The sequence below is a fragment of the Tamandua tetradactyla genome, chromosome 2, assembly GCF_023851605.1.
Source record: "Tamandua tetradactyla isolate mTamTet1 chromosome 2, mTamTet1.pri, whole genome shotgun sequence".
Classification (NCBI taxonomy): Eukaryota; Metazoa; Chordata; class Mammalia; order Pilosa; family Myrmecophagidae; genus Tamandua; species Tamandua tetradactyla.
This window is the reverse complement of record NC_135328.1, coordinates 32334684-32360863: the sequence shown is the minus strand read 5'-3', so window position 1 is coordinate 32360863 and position 26180 is coordinate 32334684. Positions and strand designations below refer to the sequence as shown.

At 44.5% G+C, this 26180-nt stretch overlaps 1 protein-coding gene across 1 annotated transcript in view; it reads right to left on the bottom strand.

Moving 5' to 3' along the window:
• The window catches only part of SNX30 (sorting nexin family member 30), a 149615-nt gene extending 124412 nt beyond the window's left edge, over window positions 1-25203 (bottom strand). Inside the window, exon 1 of the mRNA XM_077142150.1 lies at window positions 24819-25203. Coding sequence (XP_076998265.1) covers window positions 24819-24974 — 156 coding nt within the window. The 5' untranslated portion in view covers window positions 24975-25203. The remainder of the gene's footprint in view (window positions 1-24818) is intronic.
• Between the last annotated feature and the right edge of the window lie 977 nt (window positions 25204-26180).

Sequence of the window (26180 nt, the reverse complement as noted above, 5' to 3'; positions counted from 1 at the left end):
TGGGTGGGTAGGTAAGGATAATAAATACAAAATATAGAATAAATCCAAAATGCCAAAAAATCATTAGCAAACTGAACCTAAGACCAAAGTAGGGTTTGTTCAAAGTAGGAATGTAAGTATGTTCCGAATTTAATAAATCAACTCATTACATTAAAAGAATAATGCAGAAAAATAAAACGATCATTTCAATAGATGTCAAGAAGGCATTAAATCCAAATTCCCATTTCAAATTCAAAAAATAAACTATTAGTAAACTATAGATAGAAAAAAATGTTCTTAACTTGATAAGAAATCAACAGCAAATGACATATTTAATGGAAAACACTAGATACATTTCTTTAACAAGGAATAAGATACCAGTGATCTGTGTTCACTATTTTATTTAAGAATTTCCATAGGTCTAGCCCAATGCAATAAAATAACTTTTTAAAGAAAACATTAAGAGTTGCAAAAGATATGATACCAATGGATTTTCTAAGTAGACAATAAACTGAAAAACAATTCAAAATGTATTAGGAATTCAAGAAGGTGGCCAGATACAAGTTAAAATTTAAAAAATCAATAGCTTTCCTACAAACTCACAAAAAAGCAATTAGGAACTGCAAAGAGCAATAATTATGGTTCTATATCTTTATTTTTTAATCCTGGGGAAGGGAAAGAGAAACAAGAATCTGAAAAACCCTGAAATGCAACAGAATATCCAAAGGAGACTTGGCAAGAAGCACCTAATGAAGTGCCAGGTATGTGGTAAATATTTGATGAATAAATGAATGCAATATGAATTTTCTGATTAAAATTCCGGTTTCCCTCATCTGACTCCTTTGGGATGGAATTCTGTTTTCTTGCCAGTTGAAATAAATATCTCTTCTCAAGGTATACTGCTCAGATTATCAGAAAGAGACCTGTTTTGCATCTCAGCATAATGTTGCATGAGCCAAGAGTAATTTACTATTATTTAAACAAGATGAAAATTAAATAGAGGACAATGAAAATGTCTACCATAATCAGTTCATGGTAATAATCAGATCAATGGTAATATAAATATGACATAATTGGGCATATTTACTGTGGCTATTGACTTGGTAAAGCTGACTACAATTTGGCCTTAAGTCACACAATATGATAAAGTCACATCTTATGCATTCTTTTTGCAGAATTAAGTCTGTTACCTCTTCCTGTTAACCTGTTCAGTTTTATAAAATGCCTTTCTATACAACCCTGCTGTTGCAGAAGGCATTTTTTCTTTTGTTTTTAGCTTTCTGAATGTCAAAGGTAGCCCACTGTACTGGTTTGAAACTGTTGTGTTCCCCAAAAAAGCCATGTTCTTTGATCCTGATTGTTGGGTGGTATCTTTTTGATTAAGTTGTTTCTATGGAGATGTGACCCACCAACTGTGGGTGGGACCTTTTGATTAGATGGTTTCCATGGAAATGTGACTTTACCCATTCAAGGTGGGTCACTTACTGGAGTTCTTTAAGAGGGAACCATTTTGGAAGAAGCTTCCGAGATCACACAGAGACCTTTGGAGATGCAGAAAGAAAAGACCCTTGGGTAAGCTCTTTGTATCCAGAAGCCAAAGGACCAGCAGACACCAGACACATGCCTTCCCAACTGACAGAGGTCAGCTTTTCTTGAGTCAAGGTATCTTTATCTGGATGCCTTAGTTTGGACCTTTTTATTGCCCTAGAACTGTAAACTTGTATAGTAGTAAATTTCTTTTATAAAAGCCATCCCAAGGTGGGCCATGGTGGCTCAACAGGCAGAGTTCTTGCCTGCCATGCCAGAGATCCAGGTTTGATTTCCAGTGCAAAAAAAAAAAAAAAAACCAACCCAGGGCGGTGCAATGGTGGCTCAGGGGCAGGATTCTCACCTGCCATGCCACAGACCCAGGTTTGATTCCCGGAGCCTGCTCATGCCAATAAAATTTAAAAAGGCCAAAATGTTGGCCTTTTAATGTTTCTGGTACATTGCATTTCCAGCAGCATTAACAAATGAAAACACCCACATATCCCAAATTGCACCTATTCCTACTATCAGTGCTTTTCAAAAACAGAAAAAGAATATTTTTTGTAGTCATCTAAAATATGTTGCTCATAAGAGATCATATGTCACATCACATGACATATCAATGTGGTAAATCAGCTATGAAAATAGCTTTTGGGTCCTACTATGCCTTGTCTCATCAAGTCACCAGAACAACTTTAAGAAGTAGATACTATTATTAATTACCACTATTTTACTAATGGTACAACAGAAGTTCACAGCAGATAAGTGATTTTGCTCTGGGTGTGTTCTAGTTTGCTAGCTGCTGGAATGCAATATCCCAGAAACAGAATGGCTTTTAAAAGGGGGAATTTAATAAGTTGCTAGTTTACATTTCTAAGGCCGAGAAAATGTCCCAATTAAAACTAATCTACAGAAATGTCCAATCTAAGGCATCCTGGGAAAGACACCTTGGTTCAAGAAGGGCGATGAAATTCAGGGCTTCTCTCTCAAGTGAAAAGGCACATGGTGAACAGAGTCAGGGCTTCTCTCTCAGCTGGAAGGGCACATGGCGAACACGGCATCATCTGCTAGTTTTCTCTCCTGGCTTCCAGTTTCATGAAGCTCCCCGGGAGGCGTTTTCCTTCTTTCATCTCCAAAGGTTGCTGGCTGGTGGACTCTGCTTCTTGTAACTATGTCATTCTTCTCTGTTCTCTCTGAATCTCTTGCTTTCTCCAAAATGTTTCCTCTTTTATAGGATTCCAGTAAAGTAATCAAGACCCACCCGAATGGGTGGAGACACACCTCCACCTAATCCAGCTTAATAACCACTCTTGATTAAATCACATCTCCAGGAAGATGATCTAATTACAGTTTCAAACATACAATACTGAATAGGGATTAGAAGAAATGGCTGCCTTTACAAAATGGAATTAGGATTAAAACATGGCTTTTCTAGGGTACATACATCATTTTAAACCATCTCAGGTAGCACAGCCTGTAAGTGAATATCTTGGGGCGGGGGACTCCAAAGGCTCCATTCTTTCTACTCAGCTGCACTTGCCTCAAATCTGCAACATTTCTCTAACTTAACCTCTCTAATGTACCAATTCTCAATTTTTTACCACTGTGGACTCCTCTGCTTTGGAACAAGAGGTAGTAGATAAACTTAATTCATTCAGTGGCTGGCAAAATCGTTTCCCACATTTAATATATCCTCTTTAGTTGTTCACAGCAAAATCATAAACCTATAGGCTAGGTATCCTTGATTTGCAAATAGACCAAAGGCAAGACTTTCCTATTAGCCTCATCATAATTTAAACACAAAGAAAGTTCAAAATTAAAAGTGCTGTGTTTTTATTTTTAATTAATAGCAAACATTTCAAGGTCAATACTTGAAAGCATTATCTCTATGTGATACCAAAACTGGCTTATGTGAAATGCAAACATTGCTCCTACAATTTATAATTTTGGAACACTACAAGGTGTCTTTAATAATTGTTACCCTTTCCAATCACACTCAGCAGGGGTTACAGCAAGCACAAGCCGGGAGGGAAGAAGGCAGTGGCAATTTTGTTTTCAAACCCAGGTTAAAGGTAGAGATGGGACCATTTTGCTCAAACCACAGCACTTGAGGCACGCTTACAAAATCTGCAGATATACACACTAAACAGCAACACAGCCCCAATCAAAAAGTCTAAACAGTGTTTGAAAGTGTAGTACTATATGAAATACAGTCTGAATTACTCAAAGTTTCAAGGAAATTAATGAGGTTCTGATACATGCTACAACATGGATGAACTTAAAAACTATGCCACGTGAAATAAGCCAGACACAAAAGGACAAATACTGTATGACTCCACTTATATGAAATATCTAAAACAGGCAAATTCATAAAGACAGAAAGTAGAGAGTTTACCAGGGGCTGGGGGGAGGAGGAAGGGAGAGTAATCGCTTAAAGGGTGTAAATTTCTGTTCTGAGTGATGAAAAAGTTTTGATAATGGATGCTGTCGATGATAGCATAACACTGTGGATGTAACTGAAGCCACTCCACTGAACTGCACACGCAAAAAAGTTCAAAATGGCAAATTTTATGATATATTATTATCACAATAAAAAAACTTCAAGGAAACCTAAAACAATGTTCTAGGCGTCACGGTATACCTGGAGAAGAGACTCTGGCTAGGGCTGGAAAGAGATGAGTCAACTCAGTGCATCGTCTGGCAAAGGGGGGCCGTCTACTTGCTGCCATCACCACCTCACAGCAGCACTCTTCTGTCTTCGAGCGCCTAAAGGTTGGTGCCTAACTCTCTGGGGAGATGCCGCAATGAAGTGCAAGTAACCCCTTAAAAAAAGAATAAGGACTGCTAGGAGGGAAAGTGGGAAGGAAAAGTTCTAATGTCCCTGGGCTGAAACCCATCCCCCTCTCTCACGGAGAGCGAGGCATAAACAGCCCAGCCGGTTGGTCAGGAAGGACCAAGAGCTGGAAAGGAGGGCCCAGCAAAGGTGCGTCTGGACATCTGGTGAAACAACAGAGGCGTGGCTCCTCCTCGATGACTTGGGCCAGAAAGGAAAAGAATTTCTTAAACCACAGTCAAAAAGAGAATTCAACAACTTGACTGTTCATCAGGAGAAAAGGGGAAAGCTCATCCCTGGCCCATACTTACCCGAATTTGATCAAAACAGATTAAAAACTACGAGGAAGGTGTTCTCTTCTACTCCCCTCAGCTTAGCCCACTCTCTTTTAGGTTTTGAACATGTAGGATTCCGTTCTTTGTTTTGTTTTTTATTTGTATATCTGCTTTTAGCCTTTTATTTTTAAATACTTTCAAATTCACAGAATAGTTACAAAAATAATACAAATCCCATAAAGAAAACTCCAACATGTTTTACCCACCTCCAGACATCCAGATCCATGAATTTTAATATTTTTCCACATTTGTCACATCATTCTCTCTATCTACGCATGCCTCTATCTATCTTCTGAACACTTGGATGTAGGTCGCATATATCACGCTCCTTGAACCCTTAATACTTTCAAGTACATTTCCTAACAACAAGGATAGTCACTTCTGCAACCACCTTAAGTGCAGTTATCAAGTTCAAGAAATTTAACATTGAAATACAGCTTATAGTCTATAATCCAAGTTTTTTTTTATACGTCCCAAGAATGTCCCTTGAGTCTTTTCTCTTCCCTTGCTGAATCCTATCCAGGATTATGTACTGCCTTTAGTTGTCACTGTCTCTTAAATTGCTCTTTTTTGTTTTTGTAATTGTGGGTCTGTATCTATTTTTGATATTGGTTAACAAGAAAGCAATTTCTATATCTTTATATCCTAGGATATAGCAGGTATATAAAAAATACTGCTGAATTGAATTGAATTCATTGGAAAGTTAGGGGAACAAAGTGATAGGTGAGAGCAAGATGAACAAATCTTTGTCAACTGGTGACACTGAAGGGGTCCATTCTTAGATTCAGAAACTAGGGTTTCCAGACCAGCTTTTACCACTTAACAGCCCCAGAGCCTTGAATCAGTTATCCACCCTGATGGGCCTAAGGTTCCTCAGCTGTGACATACAGGGTTAAACAAGCCTTACCCTTCTCCCAGCTTGTGAACACACATCTGATTACATCTCAAACATCATTCATTCGCTTAAAACACCTTTAAGGGGCTAGCAGTGTGATGGTTTGGAACTTAGAAAAGTAAGTTCTTAAGGTAATCCATTCATGTGGGTAGGACCAGGATTCAGTTTTTAAGCAAGACCAAGATACCCTCCACCCAAAAGATGGATGAGTGAGAGCCCCCCCCCCCTTCTTTTTTTGAAATACCATTGGGGTTAGTGAAAGATTAGTGAGTCAAGCTTTTCCTTTTTAATCAATATCAACCACTATTAACCAAGTTAGGAAGAGACACGGAGAATTTTTTCTCCCTAATTTGGTCAACTAGCCATGAGGGAAGGAAGCCTACACTCTCAAAGGATCAGCAAATGACCCTTCTGAGAAGCAAACGCTGCATGCTTCCAAGGTTGGTACACAAATTTACACATATATGCTTATTCTCTCTCTCTATTTTTTTATACTTTATGGTAGGGTCACATTTCATGATTTTTCCATATGAGAATCTCGTTATTGCAGCCCCATTTGTTGAATTTTTGTTTGTTTGTTTTTGGGGGGGAGGGTGGTAATACAGGGACTGGGAATTGAATTCAGGTCTCCTACATGGCAGATGAGAATTCTATCACTGAACTAGCCTTGTACCCCCCATACATATATTCTTACATACACGAATGATAACACTATACATGGTTTATACTTTTCTTTTTCCACTAAAAATATCTTGCCATTGTTGCATCAGTATGTAGAGAGCTGCCTTATTCTTTTTAAATTTAAAAATAAACTATCAAAAAAAATTTTTAATTACTATAACTTATGTACCTAACTCCCTATTAATGGTTATTTAGGCTATTTCTTATCTTTTGCCATTAAAAATAATACTACAGCAAATACTCTTGTATAAACATCCCTTAATACATGTTCATTTATTTAGCCAACAAATATTTGTGTTCCCACCCCTCCCCGGCTCCGTTCCTACACACTGAAATTATAGTAATCAGCAAGCTAGATAACAGCCCCAGCCCTCAAGGATTTGTAGCATAATGTAGGAGACAAGCAGTAAACAAAATATATATCTGATAGTGGTAAGTGCTGTGAATCAAAATAAATCAGAGTTAAGGGGTCAGAGGATAAGTGAGTTGGGAGGAAGCTACTACTAGTTTATACAAGATGGTTTGGGAGGCCTGTCTGGGGAAGTGACATTGGGAGACCCAAATGAAACAAGTGAACACGCTCTGATGCTACCTGGGGGAGGAGCATTCCAGGCAGAGGTAAGGACGGGTGCAAAAGTCCCAAGGTAAGGGAGTGAGCAAGAGAGAAAGCAGCAGGTGGAGAGCAGAGAGGCAGCCTGTGGCCACATCATTCACACCTTGTACAACATGGGGAATTTGAAGGGAACTTCAATAATCACTGGATGGTTTTAAGCAAAGGCAAAAGCACAGACATGATGTGACATGTCTTTAAATCATCACTCTAGTCATGGTGTGCTAACTGACTAAGAGCTGGAAGGGTAGAACAGGAAGACTAGTTGGGGGCTATTAAAAGAATCCAGGCAAAAGATGGGAGTGACTTGATCAGGGTAGTAGCAATGGAGACACTAAGAAGTGAGCAGATTCTGGATATTCAAAGGAAGAGCCAAAAGGATTTGTTGATGGATTGGGGGTAGGATGAAAGGGAAGAGACAAAGATAATTCCAAGGTTTTTTGGCTTGAGGAAGCAGAAGAAAGGAGGTGTCAGTTTTGGAACCAGAAAAGACTGTCGGTTTCCCCATCTCCAAGGTGAGAATTAAGAGCCGTTTGGATAGGCTAGCTTGAGATGCCAAGCGGGTAGTAAATAGGAATCTTGACTTCAGGCGAGAGATCTGGCCTGGAGTCACCAGAGCAGAGATGCTAGATATACCTATGCACTGGATGAGATTGCTTAGGGACGCCATGTAGATGAGCAGAGGACATGTCTGGACTGAGCCTGGAGCATTCCAAAACTTAGAGGTAAGGAAATGAGGAGGAACCAGCAGAGGAGACTGAGAACAGCCAGTGAGGGAGAAGGGGAAGTCAAAGCAAGAAACATCCCAGAAGCCAGGTGTCCATCCCAGGACAGCAGAAAGCAGAAATGACAACAAGTTTGGGCGATGCAGAGGTCTTTAGGATGTTAACTAATGGTGGAGATGAAAGCCTTTCCTCTGAAGGACACAACACAAACAGAAAAAGCATCCTCGACTCAAAGGAAATAATACAATATAACTTTGATAGATGTTGCCAAATTGTCTCCATTGGGGATTGTACCATCAGTCACATGAGATACCTAAACCTACAGAGCAGAGGCAGGGCGAGAAGAGTTAAAGCACACATGTCTGCTGGTGACCAGACCCTCTAGTGAACCAGAGAATTCCCCAAAGGCCACTGATTTCAACTCTGATGGCACATTAGAATTATCTGGGGAATTTTTTTTTCTAGTTCTGGTAACACACAGAACATAACATTTGTCATTTTAACCATTTTTATTTGTACATTCCAGTGTCATTAATTACATTTTACACTGTTGAGCTACCATCCGCACCTGCCATCACCAAAGCTTAAGAAGCTAAAAGCAAGTAGAAGCACTCGGAAAGGTGAGCTTGAAGCATTTTAAGACATGGGAATCCTGAGCCCTGATCGAGTCGTGAAGTCCATTCAGATACAAGATATAAGAAGCTAGCTAAAGGCAGTGAGCCTGAGAAGACTTCTCATGAGGGGGAGGAACAGTGTGGAGAGAATGAAGGGAACCAGGGAAGAGGACGAGGGACAAGAAAAAACAGTTCCAAGTACATATTAAACATGCAAGGCAGGACACAGTGGAGACCACCTTAGGATTTTCTTGGAACAGGGAATGGGAGAAAGGGTTGTCATAGGCAGGGAAGCAGGGGCAGTAGTCCAGACAAGCCCCATGGTCAACTCAGACTAGAGAAGCAAGCCCTGGGGCCCTTCACCCACTGGAGGCATACCCAGAGCGTGGGAACAGGCGAGGCCTGAAGACCAAGACGGAAAAGTGATTTAACAGGACTTGGAAACCAGTGCCTTCTAAAGGACGCGCTGAAGACTGGCTATGAGGGCATGTGATCTATACAGCTGCCCTGGGCCACTGCTCCTAAGGGCCCCGCACCAAGTTTAAGGAACTGTCGTCACCATCTGGAAATCCCTAAGAATTTTTTTTATTGTGATAATGTATATATATAAAACATATATATATTGAATAGCCCATTGTAACCTTTGTGTGTGTGTGGTGTACAGTGTACAGTGGGGACATATTTCATTATTTTTCCATGTGAGCATCCCATTATTGCAGCACCATTTGTTGAAGTTTTGTTTGTTTGTTTCACTTGTTTGTTTGTTTTGGGAAGTATATGGACTGGGAATCAAGCCCAGGTCTCCCACATGGCAGGCAAGAATTCTACCACTGAACTATCCTTGCATCCCCGTTTTACCCATTTTTAAGTGTATAATTTAGTGGTATCAATTACATTCACAATGCTGGACTACCATTATCACTACCCTACCACAACATTTCATCATCCCAAACAGAACATTGTACCCATTAGGCCATAACTTCCCATTAGCATTTTCCCCAACCCCTGGTAACCCCTAATCTACTTCTGTCTCTATAACTTTGCTTATTCTGGATATTTTATGTAAGTGAAATCATACGCTATTTTGTGCCTGGCTTATGTCACTCAACATTTTGTCTTCAAGGTTCACCAGGTTGGAGCATGAATTGGAACTTCATCCCTTTTTACAGCTGATTAATATTCCATTGTGTGTATAAACCACATTTTGTTGAGCCATTCATCTGCTGGAGGACAAATGAGTTGTTTCCACCTTTTGGCTACTGAGAATAATGCTGCTGTGAACACTGGTGTACAAGTACCTGTTTGAGACCCTGTTTTCAATTCTTTTGTGTATATACCCAGAAGTGGGATTTCTGGGCCATATGGTAATTTTATTTTTAATTTGTTTATTTTTTTTAACCAGAGGACCAATGTTTTAATTTTGCACTCGACCCTGTAAATTATGCAGCTGATCCCGGATGAGCTAGTAAAAAACAATCCTTGTTTCAAAGTATACATAAAGAAATCTAAGGACAGAGAAGGATTAAATGATTAAAATGATGATCTCATTATCATCAATTCTGGAAAAGATTATTCAAATTCTCACTGAAATGGCCAATTTCCCCATTGGCCAAATTGGCCAAATCAACCATTAAATTAAAAGACCAAATACGGTTATCTATAATAGGTAACATAAAGCCTCCTTCAAATATGTTTCACCCTAGAATTTTTTTAACTCAAAAATTTGCTCTAGGAAGTGGGAAATTCTGTGCTGCATATATGGTATCCCAATAGGTCTTTTTCTTTAAATCATGCTGATTCCTCTCATGGCATTCTGCACCTGCCCCATCATACTAAATTGCAATTATTCACTTGTAACTCCTGTCTCCCTTCCTGCACCCTGAGGGCCTAAAAGGTAAGACCATCTTGTTCATCTACGTATCCCCCATGCCCAGCACACGACAGATCTATATAAATAAATCTCTGAGGAATGAACAAAAAGTCCAAGTGCCCTTCACAATTGCTGATGCAACTCACGAAATAAACAAGATTTGCTTGAACGGATAGCACAGAGAAAGGCTGCAATATTGCACTTTTGCAGCACAGATGCTGATGCTAGCAGGATCCAGCTCAGTTCCTTAGAACATACCTCTGCCCTAATTAAATAGCCCTAGGGAAGGCTGGGCTTTCACTTTCATGAGCAAACAAAAAATAGCTATTCTATACCATTTCCCACTCCACCCCCAGTAAAAGTAAGATATCGTCTAACTGGAACATATGAGACCTATCCTACCCCAGGCTAAGGTAATTTCCAGAATTCAGATATCTTAATATTCAAGGAGCATAATACCTAACACAGTGCCTTATTCAGAGAAAGCACTCAAAAAATTTCAGAATAAATTTATTTTAGCACTTCAAGTACGTTCATAATATGAATATCAATTCAATAAGAAATAAATGAGTTTTAAAACTATAAGCCAAAAGAAAAAAAAAAAGGGCAGTACAACAGTGGCTCAGTGACAGAGTTCTCACCTGTCATGCCAGAGACCGGGTTTGACTTCCAGAGCCTGCCCATGCCAAAAAAAAAAGTATATGCCAGTGTTCAATTAGAGATAAGAATAAAGCTAATTGGGTCAGGATGAAGGTAAATCAGAATACAGGGGTAGGAGGACATTGATTTTTAGAACTTCACCTACCCAATGAGACCAAAGGAAGAGAGGTTTATTGTGTCCAAAACCTAAGTTTTTTAACTCAACCTGTCTGGATAGATTGTTTAAACAACACAAACACATGGAGCCCAGAATGGGAATGAGGGCTTGCAATTCCGTACGACTCAATGTAATGCCTGGATACATCCCAGAGTATGTTGAGCAGATGATTAAAAGTGTTGGCAAAGTTCCTTGAGGGACAGAAGGAAAAAATATGGAACTATTAAGCTTTAATAGTTTAAAGGAAACCCCTGACACTGTCTCAAATACTAGAGATGACCAAGTCAATAGGCCAAGTCCTTGAGCTTGACTCTTGCTCCTGTGAAGCTTATTTATGTAGAGGAGAAGCTAAGCCTACCTGTGGTTATACCTAAGAGTAAGTTCTAAAGGACCTCTTTTGTTGATCAGATGTGGCTTCTTTAAGCCCAACTCTGCAAGTAAAATCATTGCCCTCCCCCCTACACGGGACATGACATCTAGGGGTGAAAGTGTCCCTAGCAAGGTGGGATATGAATCTCAGGGATAAACTTGACCCAGGTACTGTGGGATTGAAAATATCTGCCTGACCAAAAAGGGGAAAAGAAGTATAACAAATAAATATTAGTGGCTGAGAGAGTTCAAATAAAGTCAAGAGGCTATTCTGCAGGTCCCTCTTACAAAAGCTTCAGTTAGACATTGCTACGTACATAACTTGCCAAACTCCAACCAAAACCATTTCTGACAATCCTAAAGAACACCTAAGGCTCCATCTGAGATTCTACAAAAGTTCCATGCACTATGATCACTTTCTAGAACCTCAAGATGGGTTCCGGGTCAGATAAGTCCTGAAACCCAGAGGGGCCAGCGTCTCCAGAACATCAACTTGTTCCATCTTTCTATGTCATATTATCAACAGCCCCTTTCCAAAATGAAAAAGTTAGATGGGCATAGCCCAAATACCCCTAAAGAGTGGGAGAAAGATCAAAGGAGAAGGAGTTATAACAGAGAAGACAGGATTTAACAAATGAGCATGACTGCTGAATCACTATATTGATATTTCTTTCAGTCTCCAGTGTCTTGGAGCAGCTAGAAGGAAGAACCTAAAGTTGTAGAACTGTAACCGATACCAACTCTGAAATTTGTTCTATAACAATTGTTACAATGTACTTTGAAATTTAGTGCTTTTTTTGTATATATGTTATATTTCACAATTAAAAAAAAAAAGCATATGCCAGTGGAAACAACCTAAATGCCTGTCAACTGATGAACAGATAAACAAAATGTAATATATCTATACAATAGAATATTATTCAGCCATTAAAAAGAAATGAAGAAAAGAAATGCTACTACATGGGTGATCCTTGAAAACATTATGTTAAACGAAATAAGCCAGACACAAAAGGCCTTATACTGTATCTTTCCATTTATATGAAATGTCCAAAATAGGTAAATCCATAAAGACAGAAAGTAGATTAGTTGCTGAAGGCAGAGTGACTGCTATTAGGTACAGAGTTTACTTCTGGAGTGATAAAAATGAAATTTTACAGTGTGATGCTTACACAAGCTCATGAATATACTAAAAACCACTTAATTATACACCTTTTTTTTTTTTTTTTGCACAGGCAGGTGCCAGGACTCGAACCCAGGTCTTTGGCATGGCAGGTGAGAACTCTGCCACTGAGCCACCGTTGCCGCCCTAAATATACACTTTTAAAGGGTACATTTTATGGTATGTGAACAGCTTACTGCGAGAAAATTTTAAAGCATATTTACCTTAGAGACCCCATCTTTAATTTTTGACCTGCTTTTCCCCAAATTCCAATTTTATTCATGCCATCATCATTCCACTAGTCACTAAAGCCAGTCAACGGACAAGCTCCCCATAGTGATTTTCTACTGGTTGCCCAGCACCCCTCACCGCTTCCGCGGGGATCGTTGCAGGCTCCTCCCCCAGCCACAGTTGATTGGCTCAGGGTGAGCTCCTGAACTAAGTCTGACCAATCACAGTACCTCCCCCCTGTAGCACAGTTCATTGATGGCAATATGGGCATGTGATCCAAGCCAAGTTTCCCAGAGAGTTTTTCTCGGGAAGGGAGAGTGGCTCCTTCTCTGGAGGCGGAGCTGTGAAATGTGAGGACTGGGAGCTACTGGAATCACAGTTCTCACCTGGTGGATGAAGCTGGCCTGAGAGAATGCAGCAGACGGAGCATTCGGACCCCTGGGCCCACCCCACCCCTGGCGCTAAAGTGAGCCTGTAAGTGGTTCACCCTGTTGCTCATCTTCGCTCCCCCTGTGCACATGAAACTCCTGCCCACCGTACTGCCTGACTCCTGGGAGCCAGAGCCTTCCTCAGGCTGCCTCTCCCAGCACCCTGCTGCAAGGGCCTGCTGCCTGGATGCCCCGTCCTGAGCTGTCATCCACCTGTAACGGGTACAGGGCTTCTTTTGAGGGTGGCCCGGCCTGCTGGGGGCCCCAGCCACCTCTCTAACCACAAATGCGGCCCTGCCCCTCCCCTGCTTAAAACACTTGATAGGCCTCCCACGCCCCCGGGGAAGAGGCCCTTGCTTCACCGCAGCCCACCCTCTGCTGTCTCCCAGCCCACCCTCTGCTGTCTCCCGGCCTCTCCTGCCTCACCACCCCTGCACACGCCCAAGCTTTTCTCCCCGAACTGCTCTTCCTTCCTGTGTCCCAACGTAAAACATCAATTTCTTCATTCTCCAGCTCGAACACTATCTCCTTTGGCAAAGCCACCATCCTCCTCAGCATGGTCCCTCCTCCTTTCTTCCCAGGTGTGTAATTTTCATAATAACTGTAGCAGATGCTGCCGGTGCCCCACCCACAGCCCCACACCCTGATGCTTCAGGGTACCCTGGCCTGGCTGCCCCCTGCCCAGCACCTGCATTTCTAGGCCTGACTGCTCCCCCTGGCTCCCTCTGCCCGGGCGGCCCTCAACCACAGAGAGGTGCCACGCGGTGAGCGCAGCTCCTTCGGCGGGTGGGGTAAACAGGTGCAAGTTCTATGCCCAGCTCCCAGGGTTTCCACTCCAGGCACCCTCAGTGGAAACTAACTTGTTCCTTAACTGGTTGCCTTCCTTTCCCTTTCTCACTTCCCTTCCTCTCTAAGGCCATTTCCTTCACTCTCAAACGACTTGCACTTATATTCTTTCTCAGGGTCTGCATCTAAGGCAACAATATCACCTAGCATTTTCATAGTACTTACTGTGTGCCAGACACTAATCTCAACACTCATTTACTCTTCAGAACCCCCTACAAGATAATCCAATTTTAGACAGGGGAAATCGGAAGTTAAAAAACAGGTCCACAGCTGCAGAGCTCATAAATACATTTAGCATTTTTCACATTCTATTGCAACTTTCTATTTAAGTGTCTTCCTTCTTCGCTGGACCATGTCTTTCTGAAGGGAGAGGTCTTTTATATCTTTCTCTTTGTCCCAGCATCTAGCACAAAGCTTGGCACGTAGCAGATGCTCAGCAATGGGTTTTCAAAAGTATCTACACTCTGCTACCCAGTATGCTGTGTGCTTTTCCTGCCTCTGCCTTTTCTCAAACAGGAACCATGAAATGCCTTTTCTGCATATCTTTCCTGCCTCAATCTCTGCCCCCTGTCCCAATGATAATAATTCCTAACCCCACGCCAGCAGTCAAATGAGGAACTCTGTTGAGATAGGATAGGACGCCTCTAATGTGTAGTAAAGAAACCTATTGCTCACATATGAATTAGCGCACCTTTGCCAAGCTGTTGTTTATATATTTATGTTACTCTGAAAGGCTTGCACTTATCATGAATGTCTGGCTTCTGCCCAGAAAACTCCACTAATGCTAGATTCCCCTATTCTAAATGCCTTTGCTCAACCCTGTTTTCGTCCTAAGCTACCACCCTTCTCACTGCCACATTGCTACAACCTCCTGCCCTCCATTTTATTAATACTCACTTTCAATTGTGACCTCGAGCTCTGCATCTTCCACTCTCATCTGTCCCTGGATCTATTGGGGGTCACACATCTAGACACCAAGCAGAGCTTCCTGGAGGCAGCATTTATACTGAGCCTTAATGTTTGAGTCGATTTTCAGCTGTGGGGTTCAAACCCCTTCTGTCCTGAACTCCTGACTTGAAACAGCCTCCATATCTTTTGTCCACTTCACTCTCACACTTGCCTCCCAGTCTGTTCCCTCTCCCATTAAAGGCACCAACCAACACCAGTCTCCTAGGCTAGACAGCCTGTCATCCCCACTACACCAAAACTGGTCACCTTTACATTTTCTAATCTTTATTCAAGGCAATGATGCCAACTTAACACCTTCCTTATCTTACTTCTTTCATGGCCAGTCTCTCCTCAGTCCAAGCACTGATCACACACTCACCTGCTAAAAAACTCTCTAGGGCTACCTGTTGCCTACACAGCAAAAGCTAAACTCCATATCTCTGCAGCCTTCAGTCTCCTCCTGAGCTATCTGCCCACCTCTAGACTCTCAAGACCCTCTCCCAACATATAATCCTTCTCAATCCTCCTCCAGCAGGTACAGGTCTTTCGCATCTCAGGACCTTTGCTCCAGGTATTCCCTCACCTGAGAGGCTCTCCCCACCCCACACCTGAAAGCCTCCTCAAACTTCCAGGCCTGGGTAGAAACACAACCTCCACCACCTTCGCTGACTAGCAGACAGACGTACACTCTGAAAGTGGAGCTTACCAATAGGAATTAACATCAATATTCCCACAGCAAAACTCAATTTTTGCTTCACATTTACATCCATTTTTTTAGTTTCAAGTGACAAAGCAAATTTAAAACGGAGTAAAGAGAAAGGGCATTCATTATCTCAGGTAACCAGGAGACCCAAGGCACAGTAGCACAGTTGGGTCCAGGAGTCAAATGCTCTTCAGGTCTTGTCTCTCCCTTCTTATTCCAGCTCTCCTTTCCTCTCTGGCTTCATTCTTAAGGAAATAATCTGCACATTGCAGGAAACAGCCAGAGGCTCACGACATAAAAGAGAGACCTTCTCTTCCCTGGTATCCATCTAGCAAATGTCAGAGAGGATGGACTGGCTCTGCTAGGATCATATGTCTGTCCCTGGACTAGACACTGGGACGGGGGGTGGGGGGTGGTAACAGGGTGCTCTCAGAGGCCAGCATAGGTCATATGCCCATCTAGAGTGGACTAAGAAGCATGCCACCCTGTTGCCAGCCCCACCAGGGCCATGTGGAAGGGAGACTCTGTGGTTTTCCAAAGGAAGGAAAGCTGGGCACAAAAGCAGATATCCACTACAGCCATCAACTCCTGTACCAGACTGTGGAATATTATGTGGGTTTGTCTCCCTAGTGGGTTGGAAAGCATCTTGAGGCAAGTCCCAAATCTGAGTCACAATGTATCCTCCCAGTGCCTTGCCATAACACCTTACTTGAGGTAGGAATTTTATTTCACGTGAGCGGACAAGGATCTGACTTAAATCATGAGCCATCAGTGGCAGGCAGTAACACAGAGGGATGAGACCCAGAGACTCGAGTGGTCATTTCTAGGTAAACAGCCGATCTGCTGCTTCTAGAAGAGAATCTGACTTCCGGGGGAAATTTTTTCCCTCCTCATTTATTTGGCCAGCAGATGCTTACAGAGCACCTGCCTGTTCCACGCCGAGCCCTTTCCTGGGCACTGGGCACATTCACCAGACACAGCCCCTCACAGAGCTTGTAATTTAGTGGGTCAGACGGACAAAAATACAGAAAATTATGGCATAGTGAGGAGGTAGATGGGCAAAATGGATGAAATATAGGTAAGGTCAGGGAAGGCTTCTGGGAAGAAGAAAGGTCTGTGCTGAGACCAGAAGGGTGAGTTGAAGAGAGCCAGCGGGAAGGTGGGAGACACCCCAGTGAAAAGAACAGCACGCACAAAATCCCAGAGACCAGAGTCTCGCACATCCAAAGCTAATAGGAAAGCCAGGAAAGGTTCAGGCAGGAGTGCGCCACCATCACACGTGAGTTTCAGAAAGATGGCTCTGGCTTCAGTGTGCATGATGGGCGGGAGGTGCTGCCATGGCTAGAGGACCAGTTAGAAGCCAGCACGATGAAGACCAAGTCAAAGTCCTATATGGAAAGAAGTAGATGGATGCCGGCGAGACCGAGGAAGGAAAAGTGGCAGGGCCTGGTTTGTTGGGTACATGGGATGAGGGAGAAGGGGGAGTGAAGACGATGCCCAGATTTCAGACTTAGCCAATGCGGTGGAGGGAGGCGCTGGTCCCTGAGGCAGGGAGCCCAGGAGAAGCAGGGCAGGGTGCGGAGGGGAGTGGGAAAGCTGGCAACCAGGGGTTCAGATTTGGACCTGGTCAATCGGAGGTTTTTGTGAGACAAAATTAAAATGTCCAGGAAGTGACTTAATATCCAGATCTAAAGCTCAAGAGAGAAATGCAATGATGCTGAAAAGAGATTCAGGAAAAGAGCAAAATAAGAGTGGCCATTAAAGCCACAGGCTAAGATGACCAAGGGAAAATGTAACCGAAGAACAGAGGACCTAGAGAGAACCCTAAGAAACAGAAGGAGTTAAGGGATAAGTAGAAGGAACCTACACCAGAGACAATGCCAGCCATTTAGGTGTTTGCCCTCAGATCCATTCCCCCTATTTTTCTGCCATGCTTTGTATCATAGGGAACTAAATTTCCCAGGCTCACCTGCCTCCTGACTTGGTAAATTTGGACAGTGGAAGACGTTGACGGAAGACCAGCGAGCAGGATAAAGAGAAAAACCAGGGTATTTCTACCCCTTCCCCCAACTCCTTCTCTTCTGGTTCAGCCACTATCCCTCTCTCTGGGGTGCCAGCCCTTGCTCTGGGCTCCACTAACATCACCTCCTCCCACTGAGCCTCCAGCCCTGAAGGTAACAACAGCTTCCTGCTACTGCTAATCTCTGGCTCCCCTGCTTGGCCTTTCAAGTTTTCCATCACCTGTGTAGCTAACTCTCTACATAATGGTCTCTCAGCTTGAAGTACCTCAGGTGGTTTTCATTTCCTGACTGGACCCCAACTGATACAGAGATTGGGAGAGAACAGACAAGAATGTAGAAAGAAATGTGGAGAGTACAATATCAGGGAGTAACAGCAATGACAACCATCACACGTTAATTAAAGGCTTGCTGGGTATCAGGCAGTACTCTAAGTGTGAATTCACTGGGTCTTCACGTCAACCCTATTTGTAGGTTTTACTGTTATCCCTTTTACAGAGAAGGAAACTGAGGCACAGAAAGGTTAAATAATTTGTTGTTACTAGATTCTAAGTGGTGGAGTCAGGGTTCAAATTCAGATGATCTGGCTCCAGAATGCACTCCCCAAAACATGAAACCAAGGGAAGAGTGGTTCGAGCAGGCAAGTTCTTAACAGGATCAAGTGCTCCCTAACAAGAGGTCAGGTAAGGTAGGGACCATGATGCATCCACTGAATTCAGTCATAAGAAAGCCCCTAGAGATCTCTGAATAGTAAAGTGAAAAAGCCAGGTCAGGAGGTAGAAACCAAAGCAGCCAACTTTTCTTTCAAAGCCATTTGGCCATGAAGTCACAACATAAAGCATATAATGGAGGGAAAGAGCATCACAACAGAGTTTTCTTTTCTCTTGCTTTGTTTTAATAGTGAGGGTGACTTGGGTATGTTGAAATATTGATGGAAATGAGCCGGTTGAGAGAGCATCTGAAGACACAGGAGTGAAACAGGATGAGAGGTGGGCAGAGTCTCCAGGAGGCAAGAAGGGGCCTCACAGTTCAGAGCAGTCCTGCAATCTCTTCTACCCTAACGGGGCAGGGAAGAAAGGAAAGCTATGGATTCAGATATTTTGTAGTATACAGAAAGGATGTTCTTCTTGGATGGTTTCTGATTCTCTAAGGTAGAAGGTGAAGTCCTCAGTAGAACAGGAGGGTGGAGGAAAGCTTCTGACTAGCCACTGTGGGACCGGGGACCAACGAGGAAAGAAGGGCGCACCCAGCACCACTAAACCCCACTGTGGTGGGAGCCTGCGGATTTGCAGGGGCAGCAATGCTTAAGGTGGCAGGATTTGCTCCCCAGTGCCTCTACCCTTGGGTGTAGGCAAAAGACAGGAACAAATGGAATGATCCAGATTGTGGGTAAAAGGAGAGCAATGGAACCAAGAAGTGACAGGAGAGATTGATGAGATGGGCCATGGAATCCCAGTTGGGTAAAGAGGGAGATGAAACAGGAGACAAATTTAAACAGAGGTCAGAGAATAAGCGGAGTGGAAATGACTGACTGAGAGACCGGAGAGAACGGCAAGGGGACATGCATTCGATGGCATCATTTCAGAGCTGGAGCAGTTAACGTATTAGTTTTGGTACCACAATGGCAGGATCTAGTCATCAGAGAGAAGCTATATTGTAAAATATTAAAAGAAAAATTTCCAAAGATGAGGGTGATTTGGAGATAAGAAGGTCAAGAAACTGGATAGTTTTGGAGGTTTGGACAAATCAGACATGTGGATGATTAAGTCCCCAGAAATGAAGGAATGATTTGAGAAGACACCAAGTTGGAGTAGAAAGATTTTAATGGATGAGAGTGAGATGCAGAAAAGTTAGTAAACAGCAGGGAAGAAAAAGGCAGTGGAAGGTCTGTGGTGGGCACAGGTTGTTTCTGCTTGTCCCCCAGTCATCGCCCTCCCTCTGGAAATAGCACTCTGATTTTTCTTTGGCAACCCCTTCTCCTCCCCAGGGACGTCAGAGGCTTCCAAAAAAGTGGTAATATTCTAGATCTTAATGTAGGGGGTAGGACATGAGTGTTCATTTTTATTTAAACTGTATAGACACATTATATATACTTAATAAATATATATAGTTCACATTTTTAACATAAAAAACAAACCTCCATTCTCGCTCAGGTGAGCACCTGATTCAGGTCTGGGCAATCAGTCCAAGGATTGGTTTAGGCGCCTGACCCAATTTAGGCCAATGAGATATCACCCCAGGGCTCTTGCCGGAACTATCAGGAGGCACTCTCTTGTGAAACTTGTTTGTTGAACATATCCCTTCCCTAGCTTGAGAATAAAGTTAACACAGAAGAAATCAGAGCCAAGAGACGGATATGACAGATTCCCAACATCATTTGAATACCTAGTTCCGGCCATTCCTGAAACTAAAATACCTGGGTCTTTTCAACAGCATGAGCAGGTAGATTTTCTTTTCTACAGATAGGGTGAATTCAGTTTATGTCCTTTTAACTAAAAATGATCCTGAATGTGTCCGTGAAAGAGTCAAAACACTTTCAGTTCAGCAGCCTGTGTGCTCCTTTTCAATGCAGAAGTCAAATCATGTCCTCCCTCTGCTTAAGCCTCTGCCATGGCTCCGTGTCACTGGAAGGAAAGGTCCTCCCTCCCAGGATCTGGCCCCCTTCCATCCCTGTCCTCAGCCCCATGACATTCCTCAGGCCTCAGCTTTGGCTTTCCCTCTGCCTGGAACATGCTTCTCCAGACATTTGCCTGCTAACTCCTTCGCCTCCTTCCACACTGCTCAAATCTCAGCTTCTCAATGTCATTTACTTGCGCCCTCTCCCCGCAGCCTGTGATCCTGAACCCCGTACCCTGCCCCTACTTTTTCCCTTTTCCACTGCATTTATTACATATCATAGTACATCCTCATTAAAATGCTCCCAATAAGTGCAACAGTCTTTGGCCAGTTTGATCACTGCTAAATCTCAAGCTCCTAGAATAATGGCTGGCTCATAGTGGGCACTCAAGCATCTGCTGAATGAGTAATGAAAATGGCATGAGTCTCAAAGGAGCAGAGCTTGGTTTGTTAAAGGCAGTAGAGGGACAGGACAACACTAACCCAGCCTCCTGACCTTGATGTAAGTGGAGGATAGAAGGAAAGACACCTCCGTTTTGAAGGCTGTGGGGAAACAGCACTTGAAGGGGACAGGAAGTAGAGGAAAGGATTCAGTGAAGAGGTTAAGGATGTGGGGAGGGTGTTAACCCCAGAACAGGGTTTGAGGAGATTTGGTGTTAAATTTTGTGGGAGTAGGAGGCTGAGTCAGGGAAGAAGCAGTGCAGAGCATTTTGCAGATGAAAGTTTAAAAAAAAAAAAGGGAAAGAGAGAGAGAGAGGGAGATGGGCCAGATGGCTTACTTACATTTCACTGGATATAGTGATATGAAGCCTGTAACATTCAGCTGGCATCAAAAGAATTAGTCTTAGCAACACCTGATATATAAAGATGATTCATCCCACCATCCCATGGCTTGGAAGATTTAAGAAGTTAGATGGAGAATCTGTCGTATTTGGTCTTTCTATGCTCCCTGAGTACTCAGAGACCACTTAGAAGCACCAGCTTGACCGAGACAAAAGGGTTCCCTGTACATAGCACCATTATAGGTCCAAAGAAAGCAATTCCCTTCGTCATTACAACCCTGCACTCTGAGGACCACCAGGAGTCAGGCTCATTCTCCTTGCCTAGAGTTGACTTTGAATACTGGTCATCTATGATCACAAACCCAATTTCCAAAAAGGCAAGAAATAGGCTTTTTTTTTCAAAGACAAACCGTAGTACCCCAGTTTCCTACCTGCCCTCCAACAACCCCCATCCAGCCTGAGTTAAGAGAATCCTGAGCAAAGGGAAGGCTTCTGCTGGTCCCGACCCACCTCTGTGGCTTGTGAGCTTCTCACATGCTCCCTGGACAGAAATTTCTCCAGAATTATGAGAACACATGTGCATGCCAAGATGCAAGGAAAATGTTACTCCCAGTCAGAGAAAGAAATTACATTGCTCAGCCTCTAAGGAAAAGTAGCCTATTATAAATCAGACCCTTAGGAAGCGTGTCATTTAGATTCTCCCCACACCTGTTAGCATACTTACTGCATATTTAATATTTAATAATGCCTCCAAGACTGTCTCACAGAACTGACCCTGTGATGAAATCCAGCACTAATTCAGACTTGAACCTGACTTCCTGTCTAACAATTCTCTCTTGGTGGTACACGGCATTTGCCTTCCCTGTACTAAGGAGTAAAATGCCCACACTTCTAAGTCAGGTCTTCGCCAAGGGCAGAAACTGAGGCAAACATTTAAAATAGCTATGTGAGCATGGCCTCTCTCTAAGCCAACTCAGCAAGTGAACTCGCTGCCGCTGCCCCTGCCCCCCACCCCCGCACCTACGTGGGACATGACTCCCAGGGGTGTAAATCTCCTTGGCAACATGGACAGTACTCCTGGAAATGAGCCTAGCCCTGGCATCGTGGGACTGAAAAAGACTTCTTGGCCAAAAGGAGGAAGAGAAATGAAACAAAATAAAGTTTCAAGGGCTAAGATTTCCAATAGAGGTCATTCTGGATATTATTCTTATGCAGTATACAGTATCCCTTTGCAGTTTTTGGTGTATTGGGGTAGCTAGAGGAAACACCTAAAACTGTTCAACTGTAATCTGTAGGAGCAAGGGTAAAAACAAGACCTGCAGAATTTGTGGGGAGCAGCTGGCATCAGGGTGGTGGTGGCAGTAAACCGCGGAGACTGTTATGTAGAGCAGTCTGGGAGGAAGAGAATGTTTACCCCAAATGGTTATGTTAAATATGAAGGAAGAGAGCACTGAAAAATGAGCACTCTATTCCCTCAGGAAATGCATGCATGCCTTTTGTCACCCTTTAGTATATAGGCTGGATCTGGTTAAGAATAAAGTTGTCTGTTGTTTGTTATGACTGATCTTCAGACCCCCTGATCCCGTCTGTCTCTTTCTCATCATTCCTTAATATCCTTCGAGCTCCGTTCCATAGGAAGCAACAGTAATCCAACAGCCTTGATACATGAAGATGACTTAACAACTATACAGCTTTTAAGACGTGATTGTGTGATTGACACTCCCTTTGTCCAGTGAATGGACAGAGGAATAGGAAAAAAAAAGGCAAAAAAGGAAATGAATAATGGATGTAAGAGGAATATGGGATGTATGGAGTGTTCTGTTTTACTTTTATTTTATTTTTATTCTTTTTTTCTGGAGTAAGCAAGATGCTCAAAAATCGAATGTGATGACGAATGCACAGCTATATGATGAAACTGTGAACCACTGATTGTACAATTTGGATGATTATATGGGATGTGAATATATAATAATCTCAACAAAACCGCATTAAAACCTATCTGAGTAGCCAGCTCCCAAGATGGCCCCAATGATCCCTGTCCCCTAGTGTTCACACTCTCCTCCCACAGAGTTCCAGAGGTGGTCTCTGTGTTTCCAAGATTAGGTCATGCAGGACTGTGGCTTGTCTTGAGCTCTCTTAGACTGCCTGCTCTGGGGGAAGCAGGTGGCCATGTCACGCAGCCCTATGGAGAGGCCCACGTGGTGAGGCGCTCAGGCCTGGAAGCACATGCGTTCACTGACCACACCTGGGGCCCAACTGCAGCCTCATAAGAGACCCGTAGTGGGACCCACTCAGCCAAGCTGCTCCAGATCTCCTGACCCACACAAACTGTTTTCAGCTGATAAAATTTTGGGGTAATTTGTTACATGGTAATAGATAATTAACTCACTTTCTAACTTAGAGCTGAGAAGGTAACCAGGAGGTGGAACCTTAGTTTCTATCCTACATTCATTTAGGACCAATTTCTCTGTCCATAAGAAAACAAGAAATTATTCATTCATTCAACAATTACTGATCGAATGTCAAATGTGAACAAGGTATTTCCAAGTGACCCAAGCCTGCACGTAGTTTACAATCCTCTACAACATACAGAGAAATAATCAGTCATGTGCACGCACACTTCCTGCTGCTCAATCCGTTGGTTTCATTAGCTTCGTATGTTTTCTTGTTTCTAATGCTCTACTGACACCCCTCCACTCCTCACTCTTGCCTCTCACAATCCCCCTATAGGAAGGTCCCTCAAGCCCCCCTCCCTGGCTATTTTGAGTTCTCACTGCACATCTGCTAACTGTAAGGCCATACTCAACTTCACTGTACCACATTCCCTCCCATCTAAGGGGAGGGAAGAAAGTTAGGCTGCCCGAGTCTCTTTAGTATTGGGAGAAGGGGGAAATCTATTTAGTATTTTACTAAGAGGAGGAAATTCTGAACACAGGTGCTGAGAAGAACGGTAATTTCTGCAATTACTAAGGGGCAAAGTTGTGCTGATGCAATCCCCGCTGAATTCTTGACCACACCAACCCACCAGCTGAAATTGCTCCGGGGGGCGGGGGCGGTTCCTTACCCCTCTCTAGGCTCTGCTGTCTCTCAAAACAGTAGGAGGGTTGTAACGCCCTTAGGAAATCGAGAGCTTCCCTCGGTACAAAGAAGGGCAAAGGACCAGCTTTCCTTCCATCAACCACAAAACCAGCCTTTGCCAAACCTAAACAGAGTGGGAGGCCGCCGGAGGTGAATGGAGCCCCAGACACAAAACCACAGCCGCCAGCTGGGGTCTGAGTCAGGTGACTCCTCCAGGCACACAGCAAACCTAAAACAGAGCTCACTCCCCAAGGACGGACTGGGTGGAAGAAGATAACCCTCACGGACAAGGCTGCCCAGTCCTACCAAGGAAAACCAGGAACTCTTGCTTCTTTGCAGTCCCAGGAAATTGGAGCAGCTGCAAGTTATTCGGCAGCTCAGCCTTCGGGCGATGCGTCTGGAGGAACTCGAGACTCCAGCCCAGGACGCGGGCGCCTATCACTGCACACACACATCCCGGCCCCCTACCCGCAGGCGGGTCCCCTCCCCACCAGCTGTCACCCGCGCACGCGGCCCGTCACAGCCAGGGAAGCCGGTCTACTCTGGCCATTTCGCAATCCCTACGGCTGCGACCCTGCGGGGGCGGCAAAAAAGACGCTTTTGCTCAGAGGGAGGCGGCACAGCCTCCCCCTGGGAAGAGGTTACAGGGGGGCGCGGCCCTGCGTCCAGCCAGCGGGGCTCCAGATCCATCATGCCTCCCACCCCCGCCTGGGAGCGAAATAAGCCTCCGGGTCCCTAGCCTCGTGCACCCTACCTTGTCGCCGAAGCTGCGGGCCATCAGCAGGTCCGGGCTGGGCGTGCTATCGCCGCCCACCGCCTCTTCGCTGCTGGAGCCGGCCAGCGGGTGTGGCATGTCGCGCAGGGAGTGGGGGCCCGTGGACGGCAGGGCCTTGGGGGGCCCGCCCGACATGGCTCGCTCGGCTAGGGACGCGCCGCCGCCGCAGCTTCCTCCCGCTGCCCGCCGCCGCAGGCTCGGCCAGCACCCCGGGCGGAGGCCCCGCTCAGCTGCGGCTCGGTCGGAGGCCCTGCACCGGCCGGACTGGGGGCCGCCACCGGCGCCCGCCGCCTTATCTCTGCTCGGGCTGTGCCGGACGGTTCCGCGCCGCGCGCCTCCGCTCCGCGCTTGAGTTCTCCGCCAGTCGGCTCGCACCTTGGACCCCCGCGCCCAGTCCGCACGGCCACGCCGCCCACCCCTCTTAGGGCCCCGCCCCCGCCAAGGAGGGGGCGGGGAAAGCGAGTGCGGGGCTGGGGTGGGAGGGAGGGAGGGAGAAAGGGGAGACGGGCAGCTCCGCCTCCACCCGCCACCAGCCGCGAGGCAGGAAGTGCACTCCGAGCCCAGCGCGGCGGTCCTCCGAGTGTCCAAGCTCTCCTCCGGGAGGCCGATCCTATGGAGGCTCTGCGGAGTCCCTGGAGCAAATGCTTCACGGAAATCGAGGTGGAAAAAGGCGTTGGAGGATCCATTTTCATTCCATCCGCACTGACCCATGCGCCCGCGGTCAGCCACGCCTGGGGCGGGGGCTTTGGGGCACATGTGGGAGTTAGGATTATTTGGCTTCCAAGACACAGGCAGAAATAACCCTAAAGAGAAAGAATTTAAATGCATATCCTTAAGAGTGGCATAAAGGTTTACGAGACTTGAAGGAATAAAGAGCACACGGGTGAGGAACGAGAGAGGAATTCACGGAGACAGTATAGGGTTTCTTCACGCTGAGATCCCAAAGCCATTTTGCTTGTGCAGTTTAGCTGGGCTTATGTAAGGCAAGACCTCAGAAGAGCAAGCATCAGCAAATAGAGAGAGGCAGGGCGCGCTACAAGTTATACACGATATGTCTCTGCAATTTGCACCTCGACCAGCCCTTTGAAACATCTGTGAGGTTCAAGTTATTTTTTTCATCCATCTCCACTTTCTTCCTAGGCGTTTTAACCCTTTGGTGGAGCTAGATTCTCCATCTTATTTGCTCTCTGAGGTAGTGAGGGCGTTATTTCCCGGCCTTTGGGGTGTAAGTAGACCTCCTTTTTCCACTTAGCCTGTCTCTGTGGAGACAGAATACAGTATTGAAACCAAGTCCAAATATTAGTGAGACTCATCGAACCTGGAGGACCTCTCATTTCTCCT